Below are 27,353 nucleotides of genomic sequence, written 5' to 3'. Positions count from 1 at the left end.
GCACTTTTTTTTAATTTTATTTTACTTTTTTGTAGGTGCGCCGTCACCTTAATGTTCAGCTGTGTTTTCATCTGTGTTTCTGGTGCGCCGTCACCTGTTTAGCTGTGTTTTCATCTGTTTCTGGGTGTCAGAACAGTGGACGGGGGTTAGCAGGTGCCACCGTGTGACGTACTACCCAGAACGTAAAAAACAATGGCGACCTACATGTTAAATTATATTTTCAAATTTTATAAAAACGAAGACATCAACAAGGTACTGGCGTCCAGTTGCAGCACGCAACAAGTTCAAAGCTCTGTTTCTGTCTACCAAACAATTACCCAACGGCTCCTCAATAACTTCACTCCTTAATTCAGAGCTACACTCCCTCTCGACAGCTCTGCTCAGCCAGTGAAAGACGCCTGGTGATTCCACCACAGCGTGGTGTGAAATCAGTAGCCAGACTCTTCTCCTCCACTGTTCCCCGATGGGGGAACGACCTACCAAACTCGGTCCGATCTACAGGGTCTGTACCTACTTTTAAGAGCAAGCTAAAGACTCAGCTCTTTAAGGAGCACTTCGGCATCTAGATACATGCATTTACGTCAAGATGGTGTCTTCTTAGACATAGCTTTATATATATATATATATATATATATATATATATATATATATATATATATATATATATATATATATATATATATATATATATATATATATATATATATATATATATTTATATTCTAGCACTGGCGTGGCAAGACCTGTGTCCAACTGGACTCTCAGCAGTCTGGCCAGCACTTATCCAGCTGTATACCTCCTATGTGATTTTTGTGCTTGTGTTGACCTCTAAGATGTAAGTCGCTTTGGATAAAGGCGTCTTCTAAATGACATTAGTAGTAGTAGTAGTAGTAGTAGTAGTAGTAGGCAGAATTACTCATTTTAAATTTTATGGTTGGTGTGGACAAGGCTAGAGCTGCGCGAGTTTCTCACTCTCTCACGCAGTGCCATTCGGTCTCTGCATGCCCAGACGCTCCCAGCCAATCAGGAGCAAGCAACAGCGCATGGGGCGCCTGCTCGTTACACACGCAGCCAGACAGCTGTAGAAGCGGACCGCGACGAGTGCAGTACCAGTGTTAGCTGTTTCTGTGGACTGCAATGTTATGTGTGTATCAAACGTGAGTATATATTGATTGCATGAGAGAGTTGCATTTATTACTTTACGACGTTGTGTTCATGATGTGTAGTCCGTAGTTACTGTAGCCTAGTTAGTCATGTGTCATGTTCAATTGAGTTAGCTATTAAATGAGCAGAGCAATGTTTACACCACTGTTTGTATTATTTTTATTCTTATTCTTATTCTTATTCTTATTCTTATTCTTATTATATGCTGGTAGTTCTGTTATATATGGTAATTCTAGATATAACACTGATAGGAAAGTGTCTGTGTTTATATCTAGTGATATTTCATTTAAGATATAGATATTTCATTTGGTTATTATACAGAGGTGTATAATTCTTATACATGATTGTTTATTGTTTGTATTCAGTGGCGGCTGGTGATAAAAAAAAATTGGGGGGGGGGGGGGGGGGCGCACTGGTGAGTGGGGATTACAACACAACTATAAACTCTACTTGAACATAATTGAACTGATGTTTTCAGTTATTTTATAGAGATATTGACAGATATTGTCTGAAAAATGGTTCAAATATGTTATTTTGTTATTTGAAAAATTTTAAATATGTTGTGCTGATGAGAAAATATGTTTCTCTATTATTTTTAATTTTGTGAGGGGGGATATATATTGTTTTTCGGCAATACCTTGTTCTCTATAGCTGATATAACATGAATTACTCCTATGTGGGATCAATAAGGTTCTTATTTTTGCCATCTGAGAAAATTAAATATATTATATTTGTTGCCTAACTGTTTCCCAAGTATATTAGTGCATGTGTGAATGAATAGATGAGACGTTTTTTTCCCCTGTAATTTTAATGGGGGCGGCGCCCTAGCGCCCCCTATTGACAAGCAGCCACTGTTTGTATTACAGAACCAGAACCACATACCATGTACCAGCTTCACAATAAACTGCACACAAAGTAATGATTTGACATCTCTGGCTCATGTTCTTATCGGACACCCTATAGCGGGCCAACTCCTCAGTTAACCAGTCAATAGTGGTTTTTACAGTTGGCAAAAAATGACCAGATGAGTGTAGCGCTCATGTGCCATATGCACAACACTTACTTTTTCCTCATAGTAGCTCACTAACAGGCGGACCACGGCACCAAACCGACATATCATTAAGTTTTCTTCAATTTTTACCAAAATGGAATAGAGGCACTCAAAACAGCTGGTACTTTTGTGACAGCAACAGTGACAGGGAAAGAGAAAGTAAAGAAGAGAGGAAAGTGACTCAAGTGTTCTTCACACTTGAGATGATGAATCATGCCATAAAATAATTTTCCTACACACATTCAGACAAAACAAACCAGCCTCAGACAATTTCTAAAATATTCAACACCATGTTGCTTTGCCATCTGGGCATCCTACTGGACTTCCCACACATGCCAGTCATGGTCTTGTTTTGTCCTCAAGCAGAAGTGATCATGGAGGTAACGGTCCTGAAATTGGAGCCTGATCAGACTCCTCCCCCTGTTGATTGGCCATTATATCCCTGAAGGAGATGAAGCATGGGATGTTTTACTGTGCTTGAAAGATGTGGTTGAGTTGGTCATGTGTACAAGGTTTACTGAGGAGTCACTCCACTATCTGGATTTCAAGTTGTCAAAGCATAGAACATTACTTCAAACGCATTCCCTCACTACAGACTCCGTCCAAAACACCATTATTTGGAGCATTATCCCCATCTCATTTATGTATTTGTTCCTCTTGTAGAGGTGTGGACAATGAGATTTGAGGGAAAGCACAAGTTCTACAAGTAATTCGTGGAGCCCCACACCTTCAGAAATGTTCCTCTAACGTTGGCTGATAGACATCAGAAGTTTATAGCTTATCATTTAGATTCTGCTTCATTTTTCAAACCAGCATTGGAATTGGACAAAGTAAAGAGTGTCATGATTTCTTCCTTCCCAGACAATGTGCAGCAGCATTTGTTGGCTAGGCTTGCACCTCAAAACACAGTCCTTACTGCAACATCTATTTGCATAGATGGTATTAAGTATGCATCTGACATGGTGGGGTCTGTTGGTTCATGCACAGGCCTTCCAGAATTTAGGCAGATTCAGCAGGTGCTGGTTGTGGATACAAATGTTTTGTTCATTTGTAGACAATTATTTGCATGGTATCATGAGCACCTTAGAGCTTATAAAGTCTGCAGATGTAGCTCATATTTGCTAGTAACCCAGTTGAAAGACTTTAATTATGTCTTTCCTCTCTCTGCCTACAGAGTAAAAGGCAAGTTGTTTATGACCCTAAAGCGTTACATTTTGTGCTGATGTCCCATTTAATTCTTTCAGAACCATGGACCAGTCCTGGCCAGTGAGGGTGTTGGTTGCTGAAAATGACATTTGAAAAGTATCTTTCCAGGAAAAAAACAAATACTCTGGAAGAGCTAATAAGCGAGTTGAAAAAAAGTCTTAATCAGCAATATGACTTCATGCTTCACTATGAAGACCCAGATTTCAACAATGCTTTTTGTAACCTCACGGATATAACCGAGTTGCCTGATAGACCAACACTGAAGATTGTCTCCCTGGAAAGTGTAGTTTTTGCATTGTCTGCAGCAGGTTCATCATTTTCAGCTAGTGCATTGTCTTCTGCCTCGACTGAGTCTTCATCTGGGTCATCTGACACAATCATACTGCCTTGCACTGAAGATACATCACCACTGACCTCACGTGACCCATGGCCTTCTTAATTTGAGGTGCCATATTTCTCCGTAAATATGGAATATAGACTGAGACAGGGAAACATAATTTATATGAGAGATGGCACATGCATGAAACATGACATTCTCCAAAAGCTATCTGAGGAGATGTATAAGTTCTCGGCTTACCCTCAAGATGAACACTTCACCACTGTTGCTGCAGCACTGATTTCTAAGCACCCAGCTGAGCCAGGGTCAACCACGAGTTGCTGTGGATGCTTTCAAATACAAAATGGGTAATCTCTGTTCCAAAACTGCGCAGATGTGGAATTACAGATTTGACCGTCAACAGCAATAAGAGAACACAGCAGAATCCAGAGGGGGAGCCACCTGGAAAAAGCCTGAAGAGACCCAGAAGACGTGAGACAAACCTCCTTCCAGATTTTCCACAGGGTCAAGATGCATCAACACTTGAATGCTCGAAACAGCTGCTTGAAAATGAAATGAAAAAAAGATTCCCAAATACAGTCCATGTGAATCAGCTGATGAACCAGACCTTCTCATTAAGTAGCAAAGAAATTGTGGAAGAGCAGCCCTTTGTGAAAAGTATGTTGGAACGATGGCCGTCTCTTTTCAGTAAACAACAGTTAAGAAAACAAGTAGCTACACTAAATAAATACAGATTGTTGCATGCTAGGGGGAATAAGGAAAAAGGTAACTAATTTAACTATACATAATGCCTTAATATAAAAACACAAATGTTCTACATGATGCAAAACTGTCTATCCCATTTATAGTTTGCATATGAAGTCTTAACTTGGTGCAAAATGTTTGGTTTGTTTTCTCCTTCAAAGTCTTTGCAGGATTCACAAGAGTTGCAAGTAAAGATCTTGAGCGGGATTTCCTTGAGTCGTTGGACCGCAATATCCCACGTTTCCTTGAGATCTTAAAATCTAAAAGCAAAATAATTGGAAGGACACTCAGGGAAATCATTTCCTAGGTTGAAACAAAGGTATGCATTCCTTCTCATTTTATATAAGTGCAAGAAAAGTTCTTCCTTCTGACAATATTTTAGTTTATATATATATACACACACACACACACACACACACACACACACACACACACACACACCCTGCTAACCAGCTATGATTGGGAAAATATGATGCGGTTTTTATATGATTTTTTTTCCAAGTCTGTTTGTAAGTATTGCATAATATGGTATGTTGAGGGTTTTGCACTATGAAACCAAAAAAAAAAAAAATCCGTTTTACCCTTCCTCTAAATCTGCAGGACACTGATAGCATCACAGATGTTGCACAAGTTCCTGTTGGGTTATTGACTGTTATACTTGAAGACCAACAGCAGCGAGGTCCACATACTCTGCACCTTGAACCCTCCAGCATTGCTATCATACTGGAAGGTATTATTGTCATGGATGACATTGGAATCCATGCACAAGCTTTTTGTTTTACATTTGGACTAATATGCGCTTTTCATTTGGATTATCCAAAAAGACTTAGGAACACCTTTGACTTCATTCAGAGGGTGATGCTCAACCTTGCTGTAGGTAACCTGAGACCAAAACTTCAGAGTTTGAAAAATGCTCTTTTGCAATAGGTAGTTATACTGCCTGCATATCCTTAAAATAGCAAGGGATCCTGATAAATAGATACTTAATTTGAGTATTAAACTCATAAATTTGGAACTAACCTCCAACCAAAGTTCTTAGTAAGTTATAGTCAGTCACGAACGGATAATTGGTTGCTTATTGTACTTAAGTGGTTGGACGTTTAATCCCATTTTGATTAATCTAAGTTTTAGTTCGTGAAGTATAGTCAAAAAAAGCTTAATTGTGTTTTGTAAAAAGTCATATTGAGAAGTCAGGGAATGGGTCAGATGACTGCAAAGAACCTATTTGTGAACTTATTTAAATGTTTGTTTTAAAATCACTCCTAAATGTTATGTTGATGGCAGTATACATGAAAATAGAAAATTGAGTGGATGTCTTTTCTCATGGTTTACTTCCACTTTCATAGTACAACAGTGAACTGAACAACAGCTGTCCTGGGTAACTGAATATTACTAGTGTTATGGGTTCTTAGGAGATATCCTTTGTTTCTTGGTTTTGGAATGGAGGATGGCTCTAAATACTGAGTCTTAACTACCAGTTAAGTTTTACTATGCACCACTTTTCTGTCTTTGTGAAAAATATACATTTGTTGAATTGGTAAATCTACCTATTTTTGCACTTTGTTTTTTGAAAATCAAAGCATATGCATTGCTTGTGTTTCATTTAACTTGAAAGACTGCTGAAGCTTGATTGAAGAACCTTGTTGTTGATGCAACACATTAATGCAGCCAAATGTGGACGCCATTCAGCAGAGGGAGAGCCAGCTAACAAAAAATATCAAGTAAGAAGGGTGACGTCAACTTGCCTAACTTTCCAACTGGATTTGATCAGGCAGGCTTTGAGGATGTCCGCAAAGAGCTGGTTAGTGAAATGCAGACAAGAACACCACATGGATTTGTTGTGAAAGAAAAGATGGAGCTGACATTTGCTTTCAGAAGAGAAAAGGTGCAAATGGAACTTGCTATAAGCAAATGGAACTTGCTATAAGCAAGATGGTTGAGGCGGGTCTTCTCTTTTCACTGAAGATATGTACCAGCATGATATATAATGAATGTTGTTGTTGATCTGTTTTTCTGTCCTTTGCCTCTCTGTTTTTCCAGGTGGTCGTGTTCATTTAGACTGCAGGGAAGAACCTCAAGCAGTAGTTATGGCAAGCGTTGATCGCCTCAGTCTTCATCTTAATAGAGGGAACATTGGTCAGCTGCTGACCCATCCTTACATCAGACAAAAGATATTTACATAACCATTCCACAGTAAGGTTTTTTTCCTTATTTAGTGTGATCAAAATTAAAAGATGAAAATAGAGGTGAGCTGTTTTATTGTCCACAACACAATAATTTCAAGAAACACCTCTGGAGTAAAAGTAAAATAAATGAATAAATATAAAAGTGGGGTCCCCCCTTATAAGCCAGGACCTGCTCAAGGTTTCTTCCCTTGCCACTGTTTAGCTTAAAGTTTTTCTCCTACGAGAGGAGTTTTTACTTGCCATCGTTTATGTCGAGTGATAGTTGGTCGGGGGTCATATTCTGGGTGTCTAGAAAGCGCCTAGAGACAACTTGTATTGTAATAGACACTATAAATATGATGTAATTGATGTGATATAACATCAATACTGTTACCATATCACTTGTCACTTATTCACCATTTTTCCGTTCACTTGCAGTTTTATTTCCCATTTTTTATCGTTAAAACTATAAAAAATTATAGTGAAATACAGTAATTATTACTTGAACATTCTGTTTATACATGTGTTTAATACATGTGTTTAATGTATGTAAGAATTATGCAATATATCATGAATCATAATGAATCATTTATTTTACACTAATGTGAAATATTATATATATATATATATATATATATATATATATATATATATATATATATATATATATATATATATATATATATATATATATATATATATATATATACAGTATGTATACATAAGCACACACAGATTATTATTATTATTATTATTATTATTATTATTTAATGGCTTTGTTTAACAATCCAGATTTAGAAACATCAAAGTGAATTAAAGGAACTCCATCAACTTGTGTTGACATTCAGCCAAATTGTATTGAATAACTGTGGAAAGGCATAAACAGCCTCAAACTACTATAACATCACGAGAGATGTAACACGTATATTGCAAAGGTATATATTAAATAACTAGATAGACTTTGGATATATAATAGATCTAGAAAATAATAGCTGTTGAAAGAAAAAAGGAAAAACCTAGGAACTGTTCAGTGCTGAATTTACTGTTTTACATCAGGCCCCTTGTTGGGCAGCTAAGGGATCTTTGACAATATAATTTTGAATCATTCATGGCAGTCTACTTCGTTGCCCATTAATTCCTGTCTGCATGTCTCTATCCAACCTCTATCCAAATGAATGAGACACCGTAGTGCACGGCAGTATGTTTGGTTTGTGGTGTCTGCAGAAGACAACAATAATAAAATATTATGCATCCATTTTCTACAAATATGGATCAGTGTAAGATTATTACACAATGCCACAACTTGGCGCAACATGCAGGTCACGTGACCAAGCCAAAGCGAGACAGCCCAGTCGGCTACCGGCACAGTCAATTTGACAAACTTGCATCAATAAAACTGGCTCACTGAATGAAACTTCACAGCTAAATAACAGTGGCAGAAAGAAATAAGTGTATAGTAATTAACCAAGTTGCATGTACAACACTTTGAGAATACTAAATATAAAGTGCGTTATATATAAAATGTATTATTATTATTATTATTATTATTATTATTATTATTATTATTATTATTATTATTATTATTAATATTAATATTATTTCCCATTTTTCTTTTCACCCAGCGCTCCTACCTAAGGCAAAACAGTGAATTAGTCTCTATATGAAGCAGTTTGCTGTGACGTGTACTCCTCACAGCAGGGAAGTCACAACAGTGACCACATACCATAATATGTATACGATCATCATCTAAAGACCTAATAGGTCTAAGTGGGTTTTTATTCAGTGTAAATTCTTCATTAGAACACAACTCGGTGCTCTAAATCTGGATATTAATGGAGCATCAAAACAATAGAAAATGTATGAATAAATAAATGAAAAGTATCTGTCAAAAAGCTCACATTTAACTATCACTTGACGACAGTGACAACAATATGAAGGTGAATAGACAGAAAGGCAATAGGAGTGGTGTTCAGTTTAATTTTTATGAAATTAATATAGCATAAAACCATTAAAAAAAAATGAATTTCTCCAATATCACGTATGAGTATGAAACAAAGTTTGAGCTTAAGTAAAATAAGAAACACCACATGAATTTTAGATATATTTCAAAGGCTAATTGCAAGTAACAGTTAACTCTGACTTTTTAAATGAGTAGCAGCATTTCTGACACAAATGTTTAAGGCATTAGTATAACTATAATACAAATGGAATGGTTGCAATAGATTTATAAATTAATAGTGTGGAAGATATGCTCTCTTAATGTATCATACTGTGAATGTACCAATTTAAAGCAGCACAACGGAACTTTCAGCTTTGTTGAGTTTGGCGCCTCCTTTGGACAAAAATCGGTAGTGCTTTACCAGAAAGAACACTCCATTTCCCATGAGCACCAGCGCGTACTGCCGGAAAACCCCCGTCCCCGCCGCTGCATTTGTTTTGATGAGAGAAGACGGGACGGACTTTCAAAAATACTTTTCTGTTTTCAGCGGTCGTTTGCAGGATGGATAATGAAGAGGTAATGTATCTATTTTTGGCTAAACAATATAATATGACGATGTTGAAAAACACTAAGTTCAACTTGGTTTTATTAAGTTGTTTCAGCGAGATAATGCGCCCTACAAACTCATACGCTCTGCACCTTTTTCCTTTCAGGGTTTTTAGAGGGACTTCGTCATAAATTAGTAGTCCAACATACTTACTGACAAAATAAAAAAATACTTTATAACCTGTGAATAACTGAATGCCCATTCCTTATATTTTGCAGATCAGCCCTGCACAATTTTACAGCTCTCAGGAAAAATACTAGAAAATTTCTATACATTTTCTTCGCATTGCATTATTTCCTCTAGTGCTGTAATTCTATTCAATTGTATTATTATTTTATAAAGCTTCCTCATTGCGAATTACACATTTTTATGATCACTATTATTTCTCTGTCTGTTGTTGATATTGTCAGTAATTTTAGAATTACCAAAACCCAAGACGAATCCCCAGTATGTGAAAACATTCTAATTTTGATTCTTATTGATCATAGAATTCTACATTTACATTTGTATCATAACAATTCTGTCTCTTGTTTTATCAGGAATCTGCTGTTCGTGAGAACACCTCTACCTCTACCTCATCAGAGTTTGAACCCCCACAAAGACAGAACCGACACGCAGCATATCATATATATATGCATATATAAACATATCGCCAGTTTGTGCTCTGCCAGCATGATGTTTGGAAAATAAGAGACACCTTTCCAGACCCAATGGGACAGTACACTGGTTTCAGGGCTCCCTGTCTTCTCTAGAATGGAACCTTTATGAGGATTACTGCAAATATTTTGATATTGTTTTTTTTTTGTTTTGTTCCATTTTTTCCTGTACAGTTGTCTTTGTGTGTTTAAAATAAAGACATTTGTGCAAAACAAGACATACTTTTATTTAAACACCTTTCAGAAAATAGAACATTCTTGAACTTTGTCATTTGCATAGTGACAGCAGTTATCCCATACATACTTATTATAAACAATAAGTAATCTGTATCACAGTAGCAGTAATGAACAACTGTATGACAGGATAAATTACTGTGAATAAAGTAAACAAGTGTAAATAGAGTAGTAGAAAAATAAACTAAAAATAATGAACTGATAATAAAAACTGAACTATGAAACAGTGTAAGAAGTTACTGTAAATAAATACAATGACTATAGTAGCAGTAGCATCTTGTGTCCATCCATGTTTCGTGCTGGGAGAGTCCGCGTGCGATTCACTGCTGGAGTAGGAGAACCTTCCCTGCATGAGGATGTGATTCTGGAAGTTTTCCAGATCTGATGTAGTCCTGCAGAGTGTGAGAATAAAGATACAAAAAACATTATGTCTTTCTGATAATTACTGACCTATAAATCATTCAACATATTTTGTTGATCACAAGTTTGAATTTTTTTCTTTGTTGAAGTCACTGTAATTATGCAGAAAGTAAAAGCAAGTTATGTATAGCTATAGAAAAATTAGAGAAATGTATATATTTATACACTCACAAGATAAAACGACACATTATAAACACCATAAGGTTTCTTTTACTACTCTTGTTATTATTTTAATATAATTCCAACAAAGTAGATTTATTTTTTATGATTATATGGTGTTTATATTGTATTTTTTTTCATCTGGAAGTGTATACTTTGCCTATATATTTCATTTTTCTGGCTATATTTTACTATATCTACAAATGTGTTGCTTTTACCATCAGTGTATAAGTATCTGTATATACAGACCTGAAGAGTCAAAAGGTTTACATAGATATTGACATTTGATACAACACTTACACCAGCTGTAGTAGTTTCAGGATAATTGTTTTTGTAAAACACACTGACATAGGTGTTGACAAAAGTGCATACCTGAAGGTGATGAACGTCTTTACATCCTTCAACCATCTCGTCCAAGACGGCGGCTGCAAGGGCTTGTAGCGAGTGAACGCCGGGCCAATGTTTATTCTCCACCGGGCATTTAGCTTGTTACTCTCCCGCTTTCTTTTTTTCGCCTCCTCCGCTCCGTTAAAACTTTTATTTTCTTCGTTTTTTTCGCTGCTTCGGCCATGATACCAACTCCTCGTTTAGCTCAACACCAGCTTCCGCTGAGCTCAGCCTCTGCGCTCCAAGCCCCGCCCATTTTTGTCTCGACTACGAATCGGGAAGGAGGGGGAAGTGACGTATGTGCCGTAAAGCAGTCAAAGTCGTAAAATTTGTAGTTTTTTAGTGTGGCAGGGTTCCTACCATGCTCCTCAAAGTTACATAGTCCCAGTGAAAGCAATACAGACCCCCTCAGATCATGACAGAGGTGTCATTAAACCTGTTGGAAGTTGATGTACCATCACAATGACTCTGGAAATATGATATTAAGGTGGAAAAGTTACGTAGTGTCGCTTTAATGTGTAAAAAATGTGTTAATTGAAAAAAAGGACTATTGTAATTCATGCTCAATCTCATATATCACTTAGAAATAAACGTTTATTTTGGTGAAAAAGATGTGACATATTGTACAATATCTATCATATGTACAACTTTTTTTCATTAAGAATCTTTTTTTTTTTTAAATACATGTGTGATGAGATTAAAACCAAGCATGTCCTGCAACAAAGTGAGCAGGGGTAAAATGTCACCAGATTCAAATGAAAGGGGAACTTAATCTTTATATGAACTGACCAAATGATAAAAATGCACTTCATAAAAAAGTAAAGACAAAGAAGACGTTAGAAAAAGAAGGTGAAAAGTTAAGCAAACAGAAAATAGTACTCGAAAAGGAAAAAGGTTCCATATTACTAGAGGCTGTCACAAGCCAAGACAAAAATAAAAAAGGGGGAAAGCAACAAATTGAGCAGACTGAATTATCAAAATGACCACAATCTTAAAGAGTTCACACACGTGACTGAATGAACATATATTGGTGAGGCATGTGTTGTTGAATTTGATGCCATATGAACTCATACCTCTGCACAGCCCTCCAACTCCCCAAACGCATCAGCAAAGTCTGAGGGACATTTCTTCATAGTCTGGTCAGCAGGAAGCGTGTTGTCATTGTAAGATGAAACAAACTTAAAGTCACTGGTTCTGGATCCTGTTGTCAGGTAGGCGTCATAATTGTAAGTGCTGCGTAAAGTTCCTGTACCGTCAACATCTGCATAATTAGGAGGGAGATAAGCACCAGGGATGGCAACTGCTCCATCAAACAACAGTCTGGGTTTTCTTCTATGACAAAATCTCACGCCCAAAATGATGATGATGAAGGTCAGAAAGAAGGTGGAGACAGAAACCAGCGCGATGATCAGATAAGAAGTTAGTTTGGAATTCTTCTCATCATAAGAAATATCCTTCAGTTCTGGCACCTCAGCCAAGTTATCAGAAATCAATAAATAGATGGAACATGTGGCAGAGAGAGAGGGTTGTCCGTTATCTTTCACTGCTACAATAAGATTCTGTTTCATACTGTCAGATTCTGAAATGTCCCGCTGGATCCTGATCTCTCCGCTGTGGAGACCAATACTGAAAAGTCCAGGATCAGTGGATTTGATGATATGATAGGACAACCAGGCGTTCTGTCCGGAATCTGCGTCCACTGCTATCACTTTGGACACCAGAGAGCCTCCATGTGCAGCTTTGGGGACCAGCTCGGTCATGAAGGAGCTGCCCTCTGGGGCGGGGTACAGTATCTGAGGAGAGTTGTCGTTCACATCTGATATAAACACACTGACGGTCACGTTGCTGCTGAGGGGAGGAGATCCGTTGTCTCTGGCCATCACGTGGACTTTAAAACTCCTGAACTGTTCATAATCAAACGATCTCACAGCGTGGATCACCCCCGTGTCTCCATTAACAGATACATAGGAGGACACCCGGGCACCGTTCACCTCACCAGGTAACAGAGAATAAATCACTGTACCGTTTTGTCTCCAGTCGGGGTCTCGAGCACTAACGGAACATAAAGTGGAGCCAGGTTTGTTATTTTCAGTCACATATGCGCTGTAGGACTGTTCCTCAAACACAGGTGGGTTGTCGTTGATGTCAGCTACAGATAACTGAACAGTTTTAGAGGAGGACAGAGGTGGAGAGCCCTCATCAGTAGCAGTGATTGTAATGTTGTAATCAGACACTAGTTCACGGTCCAGTTGTTCTGTGGTCACCAGAGAATAATAGTTTTTAATGGAAGGAACCAACTTAAAGGGGACGTTTTGTTGAATGGAGCAGCGGACCTGTCTGTTATTCTCAGAGTCTCTGTCCTGCACATTAAAGATTCCCACCTCTGTACCAGGTGGTGTGTCCTCTGATATGGGATTGGACAGTGATTTCAGACTGACTACAGGGGCGTTGTCGTTCACGTCAGTTACAGAAATGATTACTTTAGCATAAGATGAGAGCCCCAACCCATCCTTCGCTTTTACTCGTATTTCATATGATGTTGTCTTTTCATAATCAATATCACCAATTACACGTATGTCTCCAGCTTTATTGTTGATACTAAATTTTTTCATCACATCTTTAGTAACATGTCCGAAATCATAAGTGACATCTCCATTTACTCCCTCATCAGCATCAGTGGCCCTTACTGTAACCACTAAAGTATCAACAGGAGAGTTTTCAGGCAGACTGACCTTATAAATGTCCTGGCTGAATACTGGTGCGTTATCATTAGCATCCAACACAGTGACGTGGATGACTACCGTACCTGATCTCTGAGGAGAGCCGCCATCTAGAGCTGTGAGGACCAAATCAATGTCCTTCTGTTTTTCACGATCAAGCTCTTTATCAAGAACAAGCTCTATTTTGTTTCCATCAGCAGCTAAGACGAAGTTATCATTTTTCTGTAGGCTATATTGTTGAACTGAATTTTGCCCCACATCCGCATCGTGCGCTTCTTCTATTAGAAACCGAGCTCCCCTGTCGGCCGACTCTTGGATTTCTAGATTGATAGATTCATCTTTAAACTTTGGTGTGTTGTCATTAATATCTTGAATATGAAGACTGACGCGATGGAGCTCGAGAGGATTCTCCAGCACCAGCTCCAGCTTTATGATGCACGAAGCCTTTTCGTCACAAAGAGCCTCACGATCAATCCTTTCCGTCACAATCAGCTCTCCGCTGTTCACGTTTATGTCACAGTAACGTTCATCAGTCTCCTCGCTATCAATACGTGCACTTCTGGTTGAAAGTATCCCCGCCTGCAGCCCCAGATCTTTGGCAACATTTCCAATAACTGATCCTCGTTTCATCTCCTCTGGAAAAGAATAGCTCATGTCTCCATAAGCGACATGGAACCAAAGAAAGAGGAAATAATATCCACTCGCATGAAAAAAGATTATTTTCCAATCCATCATTACTGAGGAATTAAAAAAAAGATGGTAAATAAAATCGGGAAAACAATAAGGTTATTCCACAACACGAACTGCAAATACAAATCCGTATCTAGAGACAAGAGCACACGAATGCTTGTCCACTCCAAAGGTGAGAGAAACTGAAACATCTTCATATTAGTGCACAGCGCCACCGTGAGTTAAAATAACATAAAAGCTGGTCATTTTTCGGACATGATATTCTATTTGTAAATGCAGTTCAACAATATTGTATTAATCCACAAAGGCAAATTTGATGTTGGAGCATACCCAAGATTCCTAAAATAAAATGAGAGTGGATGTTCATGGCTGTGTGGATCTGATGAAGGATCTGACTGAAGACAGTAATGTTGAATTCATGGGGGGCAATTAGTGTTCCAGAACGGTCTCCAAATATGAACTATATACTGTAAAACATATCAAAGATATTACATGTCTTCTGCATCTAAAAGAAGATGGACCTTTAACACCTGATGGAGATAATAATATGGTTACAGTTAATATGTTCTATTGCACTTTCCCATGAGTTTTATATCATAGAACATTGAAACTTTTGTCCATAAGCTGGACTGATATGAAAGTCAGGGTTTTAGATGACTGTAAACCACCTCATTTGCCTTCATAAAAGATGGTTATAGTTAAATAATCAATTCAAGTTTTGTCGCTGCTTAATCTTTTGTTTCTTAACTGATATGCTCCAGTTAGTTAGTTAGTTTGCAAAATATATTTCATATTGAGGTCATCCAAATAAATTGGTTTTATAGTAATCAGGTGATTTTGTGAGATTTAAAAGAAAATATTTATTCATATTTTGTGAAACACTTGTCTGTCCGGGTAAGTGATTTCAGTATCTGCATGTTGATAATCACTCTTGGGTAGGTGATGCCAACCTTCTGTTATGCTTAATTTTCCTCACTTTGATTTGTTTTTCTCCTTTAGAAAAAAAAGGAAAAGCTTCATAACTATAACAACATCAAAAAAAGTTAAAACAACGGTCTGGTTTGAGTGATATTTTTCCACAACCAGACAGACTTAACTTAAAAAAAAAATCTTTTTAGAGATATTATATTTCTCATCGTTAATCAAGTTGTAAGCAGATTCATAATGATTAACAATGTATGGCTTGAATTGCATTGAGTTTGTTTTCTAATGTAAATTGTAGACAATAAAAATCAACATATTTTATCGTGACAATTTTCAGGGAAACAAATTGTCTACTGAAATGTTTTAATTTTACAGCCTATGAAGAATACAGAATTATGATATGTAGCTCATATGAGAAAATCAACCCCTCTGAATTTATTGTAAATGATTGCTTCTGTCCATATAATCATTTGAAATAAATCGTCTGGCTATCATAAAAATGTTTCTATGATGCGAGCGTGACATATTCTTACAAGTACAGGATCATCCATATCCCTCACCAGTCACGGTGCATAGAAACCTTCTAAGAAAGCAGATGTAGGTACTTCATCATGTTATAGACACTGAGGAACTGTTGGTAGTCTGGCAATGAACAGCAGATGAGTAAAGTAAACAATTATATTGTATTTAACATATAAATAAAGATAAAATGCCACAGCCGCTGACACCGACAGAACTTTTGTATGACGATGCAGATTTATAGGTAATATGATGTTCTGTAAAGTTGGAAACTAAGAACAAAGCTGTATGAATTTCTTGCTCAGGACCGAATTTGGATTACCAAAGAAAAAATAAACTAAATAAAAAAGATTTAGGCTTCGCAGTTTTATGAATAAAATGTCCTCTATCAACTTGAATACCGACTACAACACCAGCTCTCTTTTCTTCTTTTTTTCTCATCATGATATCTATACTTCAAAATCAAAGAGGTCCGACATGCAGTGATGACAAAGCAATGGTTGTGAAAAGACTGAATCATAGTGCGGTAATCTTGCTGCACCTTACAGAAGAGTAAGAACAGCCAGTATGTCACGAAAAATAAATACATGAATAAAAAGAAAAGAAGCACAGTGAATCACTGGCACCAAACTTCAAACACAAGAAGAAAGCAAATACACCCCAGAGCAAATATGACGTCAATAACCTCTTTTTAAGAACCAGCATCCTGAACACAGTCTTCACTACTTTCTCACCTAAAAAAAGCACTTCAGAGCCCCAAATTCATTTGTACAATGGCAATAAAGGCATCAATTCAAGTGTAGGCTAAACATTCAACAAAACTAAGAAAACCTGACAATAATTATTACACGTATCCAACAATGCCACCAACATGAATGCTTTTCCTCAAACCAGTTGTCAAAAGAACACTTCCAAGTGCAGAAGAGTGATTGAATTGATGATGATAATAATAATATTTATGTCCATGTCACAATCATTTATGCCAAAACGCATTAAAAAGATACTGGCTGAGAAGCCATGAAAAAAATGTATGAATGTATTCTTCCATTAAAACAACTCTTGTATAATGTTAATAATAATGATAAAAATGGTGGTTGTTGTTATGTTCATGTTTTATAAAAACAAACATATTAATTGTGAAAATGTTGACTTTAGAAGATTTGTTGATGTAACAAAAAGATTTAAGATAAATAACAACTTTGCCTGATATTCTAATGTTGATTACAGGAGATGTATTGAAGAAAAAGAGCTAAAGTTGAGTTAAAATGTTTTATTGAAAAGGTAATTATTATTATTAATAAAACTTCAATCAATCTCCAAGCAAATATACTGTTGCGGGCATACAGTGAAGTCCTAAATTCACATTATCAACAGTTGCTTTAAAGTGGAAAACTAAAAGAGGAGAAGAAAAGGAAAAGTAAACCTGGTTCAAAGGTAGATAGGTGTGGGCAAGACATTGATACATTCATAGTCTGGATTCATGCCATTGATTGAATTCAAATATGTAAAACAATTGCAGCAACGGATTGTTTTTAAAAGACATTTGTAAAATTTGTTTGAATGTATTCATACCTCTGTACAGTCTTCCAGCTCACCAAACGCATCGGCAAAGTCTGAGGGACATTTCTTCATAGTCTGGTCAGCAGGAAGCGTGTTGTCATTGTAAGATGAAACAAACTTAAAGTCACTGGTTCTGGATCCTGTTGTCAGGTAGGAGTCATAATTGTAAGTGCTGCGTAAAGTTCCTGTGCCATCAACATCTGCGTAATTAGGAGGGAGATAAGCACCAGGGATGGCAACTGCTCCATCAAACAACAGTCTGGGTTTTCTTCTATGACAAAATCTCACACCCAAAATGATGATGATGAAGGTCAGAAAGAAGGTGGAGACAGAAACCAGCGTGATGATCAGATAAGAAGTTAGTTTGGAATTCTTCTCATCATAAGAAATATCCTTCAGTTCTGGCACCTCAGCCAAGTTATCAGAAATCAGTAAATAGATGGAACATGTGGCAGACAGAGCGGGTTGTCCGTTATCTTTCACTGCTACAATAAGATTCTGTTTCATATTGTCAGATTCTGAAATATCCCGCTGGATCCTGATCTCTCCGCTGTGGAGACCAATACTGAAAAGTCCAGGATCAGTAGATTTGACGATATGATAGGACAACCAGGCGTTCTGTCCGGAATCTGCGTCCACTGCTATCACTTTGGACACCAGAGAGCCTCCATGTGCAGCTTTGGGGACCAGCTCGGTCATGAAGGAGCTGCCCTCTGGGGCGGGGTACAGTATCTGAGGAGAGTTGTCGTTCACATCTGATATAAACACACTGACGGTCACGTTGCTGCTGAGGGGAGGAGATCCGTTGTCTCTGGCCATCACGTGAACTTTAAAACTCCTGAACTGTTCATAATCAAACGATCTCACAGCGTGGATCACCCCCGTGTCTCCATTAACAGATACATAGGAGGACACCCGGGCACCGTACACCTCACCAGGTAACAGAGAATAAATCACTGTACCGTTTTGTCTCCAGTCGGGGTCTCGAGCACTAACGGAACACAAAGTGGAGCCAGGTTTGTTATTTTCAGTCACATATGCGCTGTAGGACTGTTCCTCAAACACAGGTGGGTTGTCGTTGATGTCAGCTACAGATAACTGAACAGTTTTAGAAGAGGACAGAGGTGGAGAGCCCTCATCAGTAGCAGAGATTGTAATGTTGTAATCAGACACTAGTTCACGGTCCAGTTGTCCTGTGGTCACCAGAGAATAATAGTTTTTAATAGAAGGAACCAATTTAAAGGGGGCGTTTTGCTGAATGGAGCAGCGGACCTGTCTGTTATTCTCAGAGTCTCTGTCCTGCACATTAAAGATTCCCACCTCTGTACCAGGTGGTGTGTCCTCTGATATGGGATTGGACAGTGATTTCAGACTGACTACAGGGGCGTTGTCGTTCACGTCAGTGATAGAAATGATTACATTAGCATAAGATGAGAGCCCCAACCCATCCTTCGCTTTTACTCGTATTTCATATGATGTTGTCTTTTCATAATCAATATCACCAATTATACGTATGTCTCCAGCTTTATTGTTGATACTAAATGCCTCCATCACATCCTCAGTAACATGTCCAAAATCATAAGTGACATCTCCATTTACTCCCTCATCAGCATCAGAGGCCCTCACTGTAACCACTAAAGTATCTACAGGAGAGTTTTCAGGCAGACTGACCTTATAAATGTCCTGGCTGAATACTGGTGCGTTATCATTAGCATCCAACACAGTGACGTGGATGACTACTGTACCTGATCTCTGAGGAGAGCCGCCATCTAGAGCTGTGAGGACCAAATCAATGTCCTTCTGTTTTTCACGATCAAGCTCCTTATCAAGAACAAGCTCTATTTTGTTTCCATCAGCAGCTAAGGCGAAGTTATCATTTTTCTGTAGGCTATATTGTTGAACTGAATTTTGCCCCACATCCGCATCGTGCGCTTCCTCTATTAGAAACCGAGCTCCCCTCACGGCTGACTCTTGGATTTCTAGATTGATCGATTCATCCTTGAACTTTGGTGTGTTGTCATTAATATCTTGAATATGAAGACTGACGCGATGGAGCTCGAGAGGATTCTCCAGCACCAGCTCCAGCTTTATGATGCACGAAGCTTTTTTGCCACAAAGAGCCTCACGATCAATCCTTTCCGTCACAATCAGCTCTCCGCTGTTCACGTTTATGTCACAGTAACGTTTATCAGTCTCCTCGCTATCAATACGTGCACTTCTGGTTGAAGGTATCCCCGCCTGCAGTCCGAGATCTTTGGCAACATTTCCAATAACTGATCCTCGTTTCATCTCCTCTGGGAAAGAATAGCTCATGTCTCCATAAGTGACATGGAACCAAAGAAAGAGGAAATAATATCCACACGCACGAAGAAAGATTATTTTCCAATCCATCATTACTGAGGAATTAAAAAAAGATGGTAAATAAAATCAGGAAAACAATAAGGTTATTCCACAACACGAACTGCAAGTACAAATCCGTATTTATGGTCCGTATCTAGACACAAGAGCACACGAATGCTTGTCCACACCAAAGGTGAGAGAAACTGAAACATCTTCATATTAGTGCACAGCGCCACCGTGAGTTAAAATAACCTAAAAGGTGGTCATTTTTCTGACACGATATTCTATTTGTAAATGGTTAGTTAAATAATCAATTCAAGTTTTGTTGCTCCTTAATTTTGTTTCTTAATTGATATGCTTCAGTTTTAGTTTGTACAATATATATCATATTGAGGTCATCCAATTAAATTGGTTTTATAGTAATCAGGTGATTTTATGAGATTTACATTTTTTTAAATATTTATTCATATTTTGTGACACTTGTCTGTCCGGGTAAGTGATTCCAATTCCTGCATGTTGATAATCACTCTTGGGAGGTGATGCCAACCTTCTGTTATGCTTAATTTTCCTCACTTTGATTTGCTTTTCTCCTTTAGAAAAAAAAGGGAAAACGCCTCAAAACTAAACAACAAAAAAGCTAAAACATCAGTCTGGTTTGAGTGATATTTTTTCACAACCAGACAGACTTATCATTTACAAAAAAAATCTTTTTAGAAATATTATATTTCTCATCGTTAATCAAGTTGTAAAAAGACTCATAATGGTTTACATTTTTTTTGCTTTGATTGCATTGAGTTTGTTTTCTAATATTATTTATAGATAAAAAAAAACAACATTTTATGCTGACAGTTTTCAGGGAAACAAACTGTCTACAAAAATATTTTATTTTACAGCCTATGAAAAATACAGAATTATGATATGAAGCTCATATGAGAAATCAACCCCTCTGAATTTATTGTAAATGACTGTTTCTGTCCATATAATCATTTGAAATAAATTGTCTGGCTATCGATAAAATGTTTATCTATGTGAGCATGACATATTCTTACAAGTACAGCATCATCCATATCCCTCACCAGTCACGGTGCATAGAAACCTTCTAAGAAAGCAGATGTATGTACTTCATCATGTTATAGACACTGAATAATTGTTTGTAGTCTGGCAATGAACAGCAGATGAATTAGTACACAAATAAGTTGTATTTAACATCTCAATAAAGATAAAAAGCCACAGCCACTGACACCGACAACATTTGTATGACGATGCAGATTTATAGGTAATGATGTTCTGTCAAGTTGGAAACTAAGAACAAAGCTGTATGAATTTCTTGCCCAGGACATAATTTGGATTAACAAAGGGAAAATAAATGAATTAAATAAAAATGATTTTGGCTTTCCAGTGTTATGAATAAAATGTCCTCTATCAATTTAAATATACTGACTACAACACAATTTTTTTTCTTTTTTTTTTTCCTTTTCCTGATATCTATAATTCATAATCAAAGAGGTCAGACATGCAGTGATGACAAAGCAATGGTTGTGGAAAGACTTAATCAGCGGTACTCTTGCTGCACATTACAGAAGCGGAAAAACAGCAAGTGTGTCACAAAAATAAATACATGAATAAAAAGAAAAGAAGCACAGTGAATCACTGGCAACAAACTTAAAACACAAGAAGAAAGCAAATACACCCCAGAGCAAATATAATGTCAGTAAACCTTTTTTAAAGAACCAGAACCTGTCACAGTCTGCTCATCCCCTGTCTCTGCTCCACTCTTAGCCCTGCCTCCTCTTCAGGCCAACTGTCCACACCTGTGACAGCTCTGGCTGCACTGAAGCCTGCTTCTGTCTCAGCTTCAGTGCCAGATGGTTCTTGTGTCATGCCTGACTTTCCAGCGGTTTTCGCCGGACTGATCACCTGTTGCTGAACTCGCCTGTCCCCGACCTGCCTGCCTCGTCTCTGCCCTGGATATTACCTCAGCCTTCTGTCGTCGACCTCGAGTATCGCCTCTTCCCTTCCGGGTTACACACCTGCTGTTCTCTGTTGCTACACAGCTCACCACTGGACCTGTCAACCAGGTATTTCACCAGTTGTTGGCTTTGACTTCAGTCAGCGACACCAGGCTCACTCCTCTGATCTTGCAGAAGATCACTGTGAGCCAAGACTTTTCACCCTGCTACTGTATAAACTGTTAAAAACTGCACTGAATAATAAAAGTAGTTACTGACTAATATCCCGTCTGCCTGTGCTGCATTTGGGTCCTCACCATGACACCATCCTGAACACTGTCTTCACTACTTTCTCACCTATAAGCATTTCAGGACCCCAAATTATTTTGTACAATGGCAATAAAGGCATCAAATCAAGTGTAAGCTAAACCTTCAAGCAAAACTAAGAACATCTGAAGATAATTATTACACATATCTAATGATGCCACCAACATGAATAATTGTACTCAAGCCTGTTGTTATAAGACAACTTCCAAAGGCAGAAGAGTGATTGAATAGATGATAATAATTATATGTCCATGTCAGAATCATTTATGCAAAACAGCATTAAAAAGATACTGGCTGAGAAGCCATTAACTGTGTGTTATAAATGTGTTCTTCCTGTGAAACATCTCTGGTATAAAGGTGATAATCATGATAATAAAAAGATTGGTTGTTCATATATTTGAAAAAATACATATTGATTGTAAAAATGTTATAACTTGACTTTAGAAGATTTGTTGATGTAAAAAGAATATTAAAGATAAATAAGAAGTTTGTCTTATACTCCAATGTTGATTGCAGGAGATGTATTGAAGAAAACAAGCAAAAGTTGAAATAAAATGGTTAATTGAAAATATAATTTTTATAATTTATAAAACTTCAATAAATCTATGTCCAAACAAAGATAATGTTGGGGCCATGCAGTGAAGTCCTATGTTCAGATTAGCACCAGTTATTTTAAAGTGGAAAACTGAGAGGAAAAGTAAACTTGGTCCAAAGACAGGTGTGGGGAAGACATTGATACATTCATGGTCTGGATTCATGCTATTGATTGAATTCAAATATATAAAACATTCGATTGTTTTTAAAAGACATTTATAAAATGTATTTGAATGTATTCATACCTCTGTACAGTCTTCCAGCTCACCAAAGGCATCAGCAAAGTCTGAGGGACATTTCTTCATAGTCTGGTCAGCAGGAAGCGTGTTGTCATTGTAAGATGAAACAAACTTAAAGTCACTGGTTCTGGATCCTGTTGTCAGGTAGGCGTCATAATTGTAAGTGCTGCGTAAAGTTCCTGTGCCATCAACATCTGCGTAATTAGGAGGGAGATAAGCACCAGGGATGGCAACTGCTCCATCAAACAACAGTCTGGGTTTTCTTCTATGACAAAATCTCACGCCCAAAATGATTATGATGAAGGTCAGAAAGAAGGTGGAGACAGAAACCAGCGCGATGATCAGATAAGAAGTTAGTTTGGAATTCTTCTCATCATAAGAAATATCCTTCAGTTCTGGCACCTCAGCCAAGTTATCAGAAATCAGTAAATAGATGGAACATGTGGCAGAGAGAGAGGGTTGTCCGTTATCTTTCACTGCTACAATAAGATTCTGTTTCATGCTGTCAGATTCTGAAATGTCCCGCTGGATCCTGATCTCTCCGCTGTGGAGACCAATACTGAAAAGTCCAGGATCAGTGGATTTGATTATATGATAGGACAACCAGGCGTTCTGTCCGGAATCTGCGTCCACTGCTATCACTTTGGACACCAGAGAGCCTCCATGTGCAGCTTTGGGGACCAGCTCGGTCATGAAGGAGCTGCCCTCTGGGGCGGGGTACAGTATCTGAGGAGAGTTGTCGTTCACATCTGATATAAACACACTGACGGTCACGTTGCTGCTGAGGGGAGGAGATCCGTTGTCTCTGGCCATCACGTGAACTTTAAAACTCCTGAACTGCTCATAATCAAACGATCTCACAGCATGGATCACCCCCGTGTCTCCATTAACAGATACATAGGAGGACACCCGGGCACCGTTCACCTCACCAGGTAACAGAGAATAAATCACTGTACCGTTTTGTCTCCAGTCGGGGTCTCGAGCACTAACGGAACATAAAGTGGAGCCAGGTTTGTTATTTTCAGTCACATATGCGCTGTAGGACTGTTCCTCAAACACAGGTGGGTTGTCGTTGATGTCAGCTACAGATAACTGAACAGTTTTAGAGGAGGACAGAGGTGGAGAGCCCTCATCAGTAGCAGAGATTGTAATGTTGTAATCAGACACTAGTTCACGGTCCAGTTGTCCTGTGGTCACCAGAGAATAATAGTTTTTAATGGAAGGAACCAACTTAAAGGGGACGTTTTGCTGAATGGAGCAGCGGACCTGTCTGTTATTCTCAGAGTCTCTGTCCTGCACATTAAAGATTCCCACCTCTGTACCAGGTGGTGTGTCCTCTGATATGGGATTTGACAGTGATTTCAGACTGACTACAGGGGCGTTGTCGTTTACGTCAATGATAGAAATTATTATATTAGCATAAGATGAGAGCCCAAATCCATCCTTTGCTTGTACGCGTATTTCGTATGATGTTGTCGTTTCATAATCAACATCACCAATTACACGTATGTCTCCTGCTTTAGTGTCGATACTAAATGCCTCCATCACATCCTCAGTAACATGTCCAAAATCATAAGTAACATCTCCATTTACTCCCTCATCAGCATCAGAGGCCCTCACTGTAACCACTAAAGTATCTACAGGAGAGTTTTCAGGCAGACTGACCTTATAAATGTCCTGGCTGAATACTGGTGCGTTATCATTAGCATCCAACACAGTGACGTGGATGACTACTGTACCTGATCTCTGAGGAGAGCCGCCATCTAGAGCTGTGAGGACCAAATCAATGTCCTTCTGTTTCTCACGATCAAGCTCTTTATCAAGAACAAGCTCTATTTTGTTTCCATCAGCACCTAAAACGAAGTTATCATTTTTCTGTAGATTATATTGTTGAACTGAATTTTGCCCCACATCCACATCGTTCGCCCCTTCTATCACAAAGCGAGCTCCCCTGTCGGCCGACTCATGGATTTCAAGATTGATCAATTCGTTCTTAAACTTCGGTGTGTTGTCATTAATATCTTGAATATGAAGACTGATTCGTTTGACTTCGAGAGGATTCTCCAGGACCAGCTCCAGCTTTATGATGCACGAAGCTTTTTTGCCACAAAGAGACTCACGATCAATCCTTTCCGTCACAATCAGCTCTCCGCTGTTCACGTTTATGTCACAGTAACGTTTATCAGTCTCCTCCGTGTCAATACGAGCTCTTCTGGTTGAAAGTATCCCCGCCTGCAGCCCCAGATCTTTGGCAACATTTCCAATAACTGATCCTCGTTTCATCTCCTCTGGGAAAGAATAGCTCATGTCTCCATACGCGACATGAGACCAAAGAAATAACAAATAATATCCACACGCATGAAGAAGGGTAATTTTCCAATCCATCGTTACTGAGGAATCACCAACGAGAAAATTAGCAGAGAAAAAACAGAAACCACGACAGGGACTGCAAATCCGAGATTATAGACCGCTTCTATACAGAAGAGCACACGAATGCCTGTCCACTCCAAAGGTTAGAACTGAAATATATTAATCTTGGTGCACAGCGCCACCGTGAGTTAAAATAACCTAAGGCGATGAGATTTTATGGGAGGCTGTATACAATTTCTAAAATAAATTGAATATATTGTCTTTTAGCATCTAACGTGCTTGGTTGTAAATTCAGCACCTGGGAGAGAATATATGTACATTCAATAGCAAATGGAGACAATAATGTAATTTATAATGTAACCATCTACAAAAAATCTCCGAAGAGACTGAAATCATGAAAACTAATGCCATAATGAAATCCCTTTCAGGGATTCATACTTCCAAATTTGAAGCATCATATCTAGTCTGCAAAGGAAAGTCATGCATCTGACACAGCTGTCAGTACATAAAAAACCTTTAAGATTTTTGTGTATTATTTTGTTAAAAATGCGGAAGAACTGCTCACGGTGAGCTGCAAACACACAATGCAGTCGACTGAATCAATCTCCTTTTCAAAATCAAACTTAAGAAAAACAATTATGACGTATTTAACATGTTGAAAAATACAAAGTGCCGTAATCTCTGACACAGTAACATTTGCATCACAATTCAGATGTTTAGTTAACATGATGATGCAACGTAATGATAACCTTGTCAGGGCAGTAAATCAAAAGATCTAGAAGTCTGTCAAAGGTAAGAAGTAAAATTACTCCCTACTTTGTACAAACAGAGAAAGAAGCCACATTTTCATCAGCAGGACCGAACATGATGCTTTAAACCAAGGATTTAGTGGAAAATGCTAAATTACAAGTAAAGAATTTGGAAAGTCATGTCAATGAATCCAAAGGGTGAAAATAAACAGCAAAAAACAAGAAAAAAACATAAACATTGATTGAAGTCCCCACACAAATTTGTTTGACCTGATCGGGGGAAAAGATCACTGCTTAAGTGCAAAGACTTCATGATACTTACAAAAAACCTTTCCTGCTTTATGAAGAAAAAAGTGGTGTTCTTTCAAGTTGAAAGTGAGCAATAAAGTCTAATTAATTTCTTAGAAAAGAAAGATTATGGATTCCAAGGTCAAAATTTGGAGTGGATAATGATTAATAACAATTCACAGTTTTCTCAGTAAAAGTCCTTTATCTGAAATAGCCTAAAAATTAGAAGGCAAACTACAGTGTGTGTATATATGTGTAGTTCAAAATCACTGAGGTCAGTGCATGCAGAGATTAACCAGGTATGAAGTGATTGCACACAGTGGTATTCTGGCTGCAGTGAAGAGGAAGAACTTCCAGTACATCACAAAAAAGCAGATTGAATGACTGCCACCAAACTTAAGACACAAGCAGAAAGACATCACACCCCAGTGCAGACGTGAAGCCAAAAACCTTTCCGAAATTCCAGCATACTAGACACAGCATATTTACCACTATCACCTAAAAAACACTTCATTGCAATAAAAACTTATGTACAACTGCAATAAAGTGACCAAATTAAATAAAATTCTATCTAAATTAAAATCAAACACCACCAAGTAGACTTAACCATAAACATAAAAACACTTTATCAATGATGCCATCAAGAACCAGCATTGCATTTGTGAATGATCATGGTCAAGCTATATGGAAACACAACTTCCAAGGCCAGAAAGATGGAGGAAAAAAAAGGGTATTTTCGCATGGAAACCATTTTCATGCAAAATAGAATAAAAATAAGACACTGTCTAAGGAGAGAATAAAAACTAGGTGTCACATACTTAATCTTCCTGAAAGTCAATCCCAGATACATTTAAGAAAGTAAATGTAATACTATAATTGTTGTGGCTTTTTATAGATGTACTTCACTGAAAAAAGCCACTGAGAAACAATAGTATATCAGCCACAAAAGCTTAGCATTAAAGTTTCAGGATCAAAATGACATGAAAGAAATCAAGACATGCCTACACACCAATGA

General features: G+C 37.9%; 1 protein-coding gene across 14 annotated transcripts in view; it reads right to left on the bottom strand.

Annotated features, from left to right (window-relative positions):
* The window catches only part of LOC133446996 (protocadherin gamma-C5-like), a 320,234-nt gene that overhangs the window by 194,598 nt on the left and 98,283 nt on the right, over positions 1–27,353 (bottom strand). The window contains exon 1 of one of the 14 annotated variants that reach the window (XM_061725358.1): positions 17,495–19,881. The exons of 12 other annotated variants lie outside the window; for them this stretch is intronic. In XM_061725358.1, the coding sequence (XP_061581342.1) occupies positions 17,495–19,876 (2,382 nt within the window). In that variant the 5' untranslated portion in view covers positions 19,877–19,881. Of the gene's footprint in view, positions 1–12,142; positions 14,470–17,494; positions 19,882–27,353 lie in introns of those variants that run through there. One more of the 14 variants, XM_061725371.1, reaches the window with a different exon arrangement.

This window comes from Cololabis saira, chromosome 7 (assembly GCF_033807715.1).
Source record: "Cololabis saira isolate AMF1-May2022 chromosome 7, fColSai1.1, whole genome shotgun sequence".
Lineage (NCBI taxonomy): Eukaryota > Metazoa > Chordata > Actinopteri > Beloniformes > Belonidae > Cololabis > Cololabis saira.
This window is presented reverse-complemented; position numbering and strand designations above follow the sequence as displayed.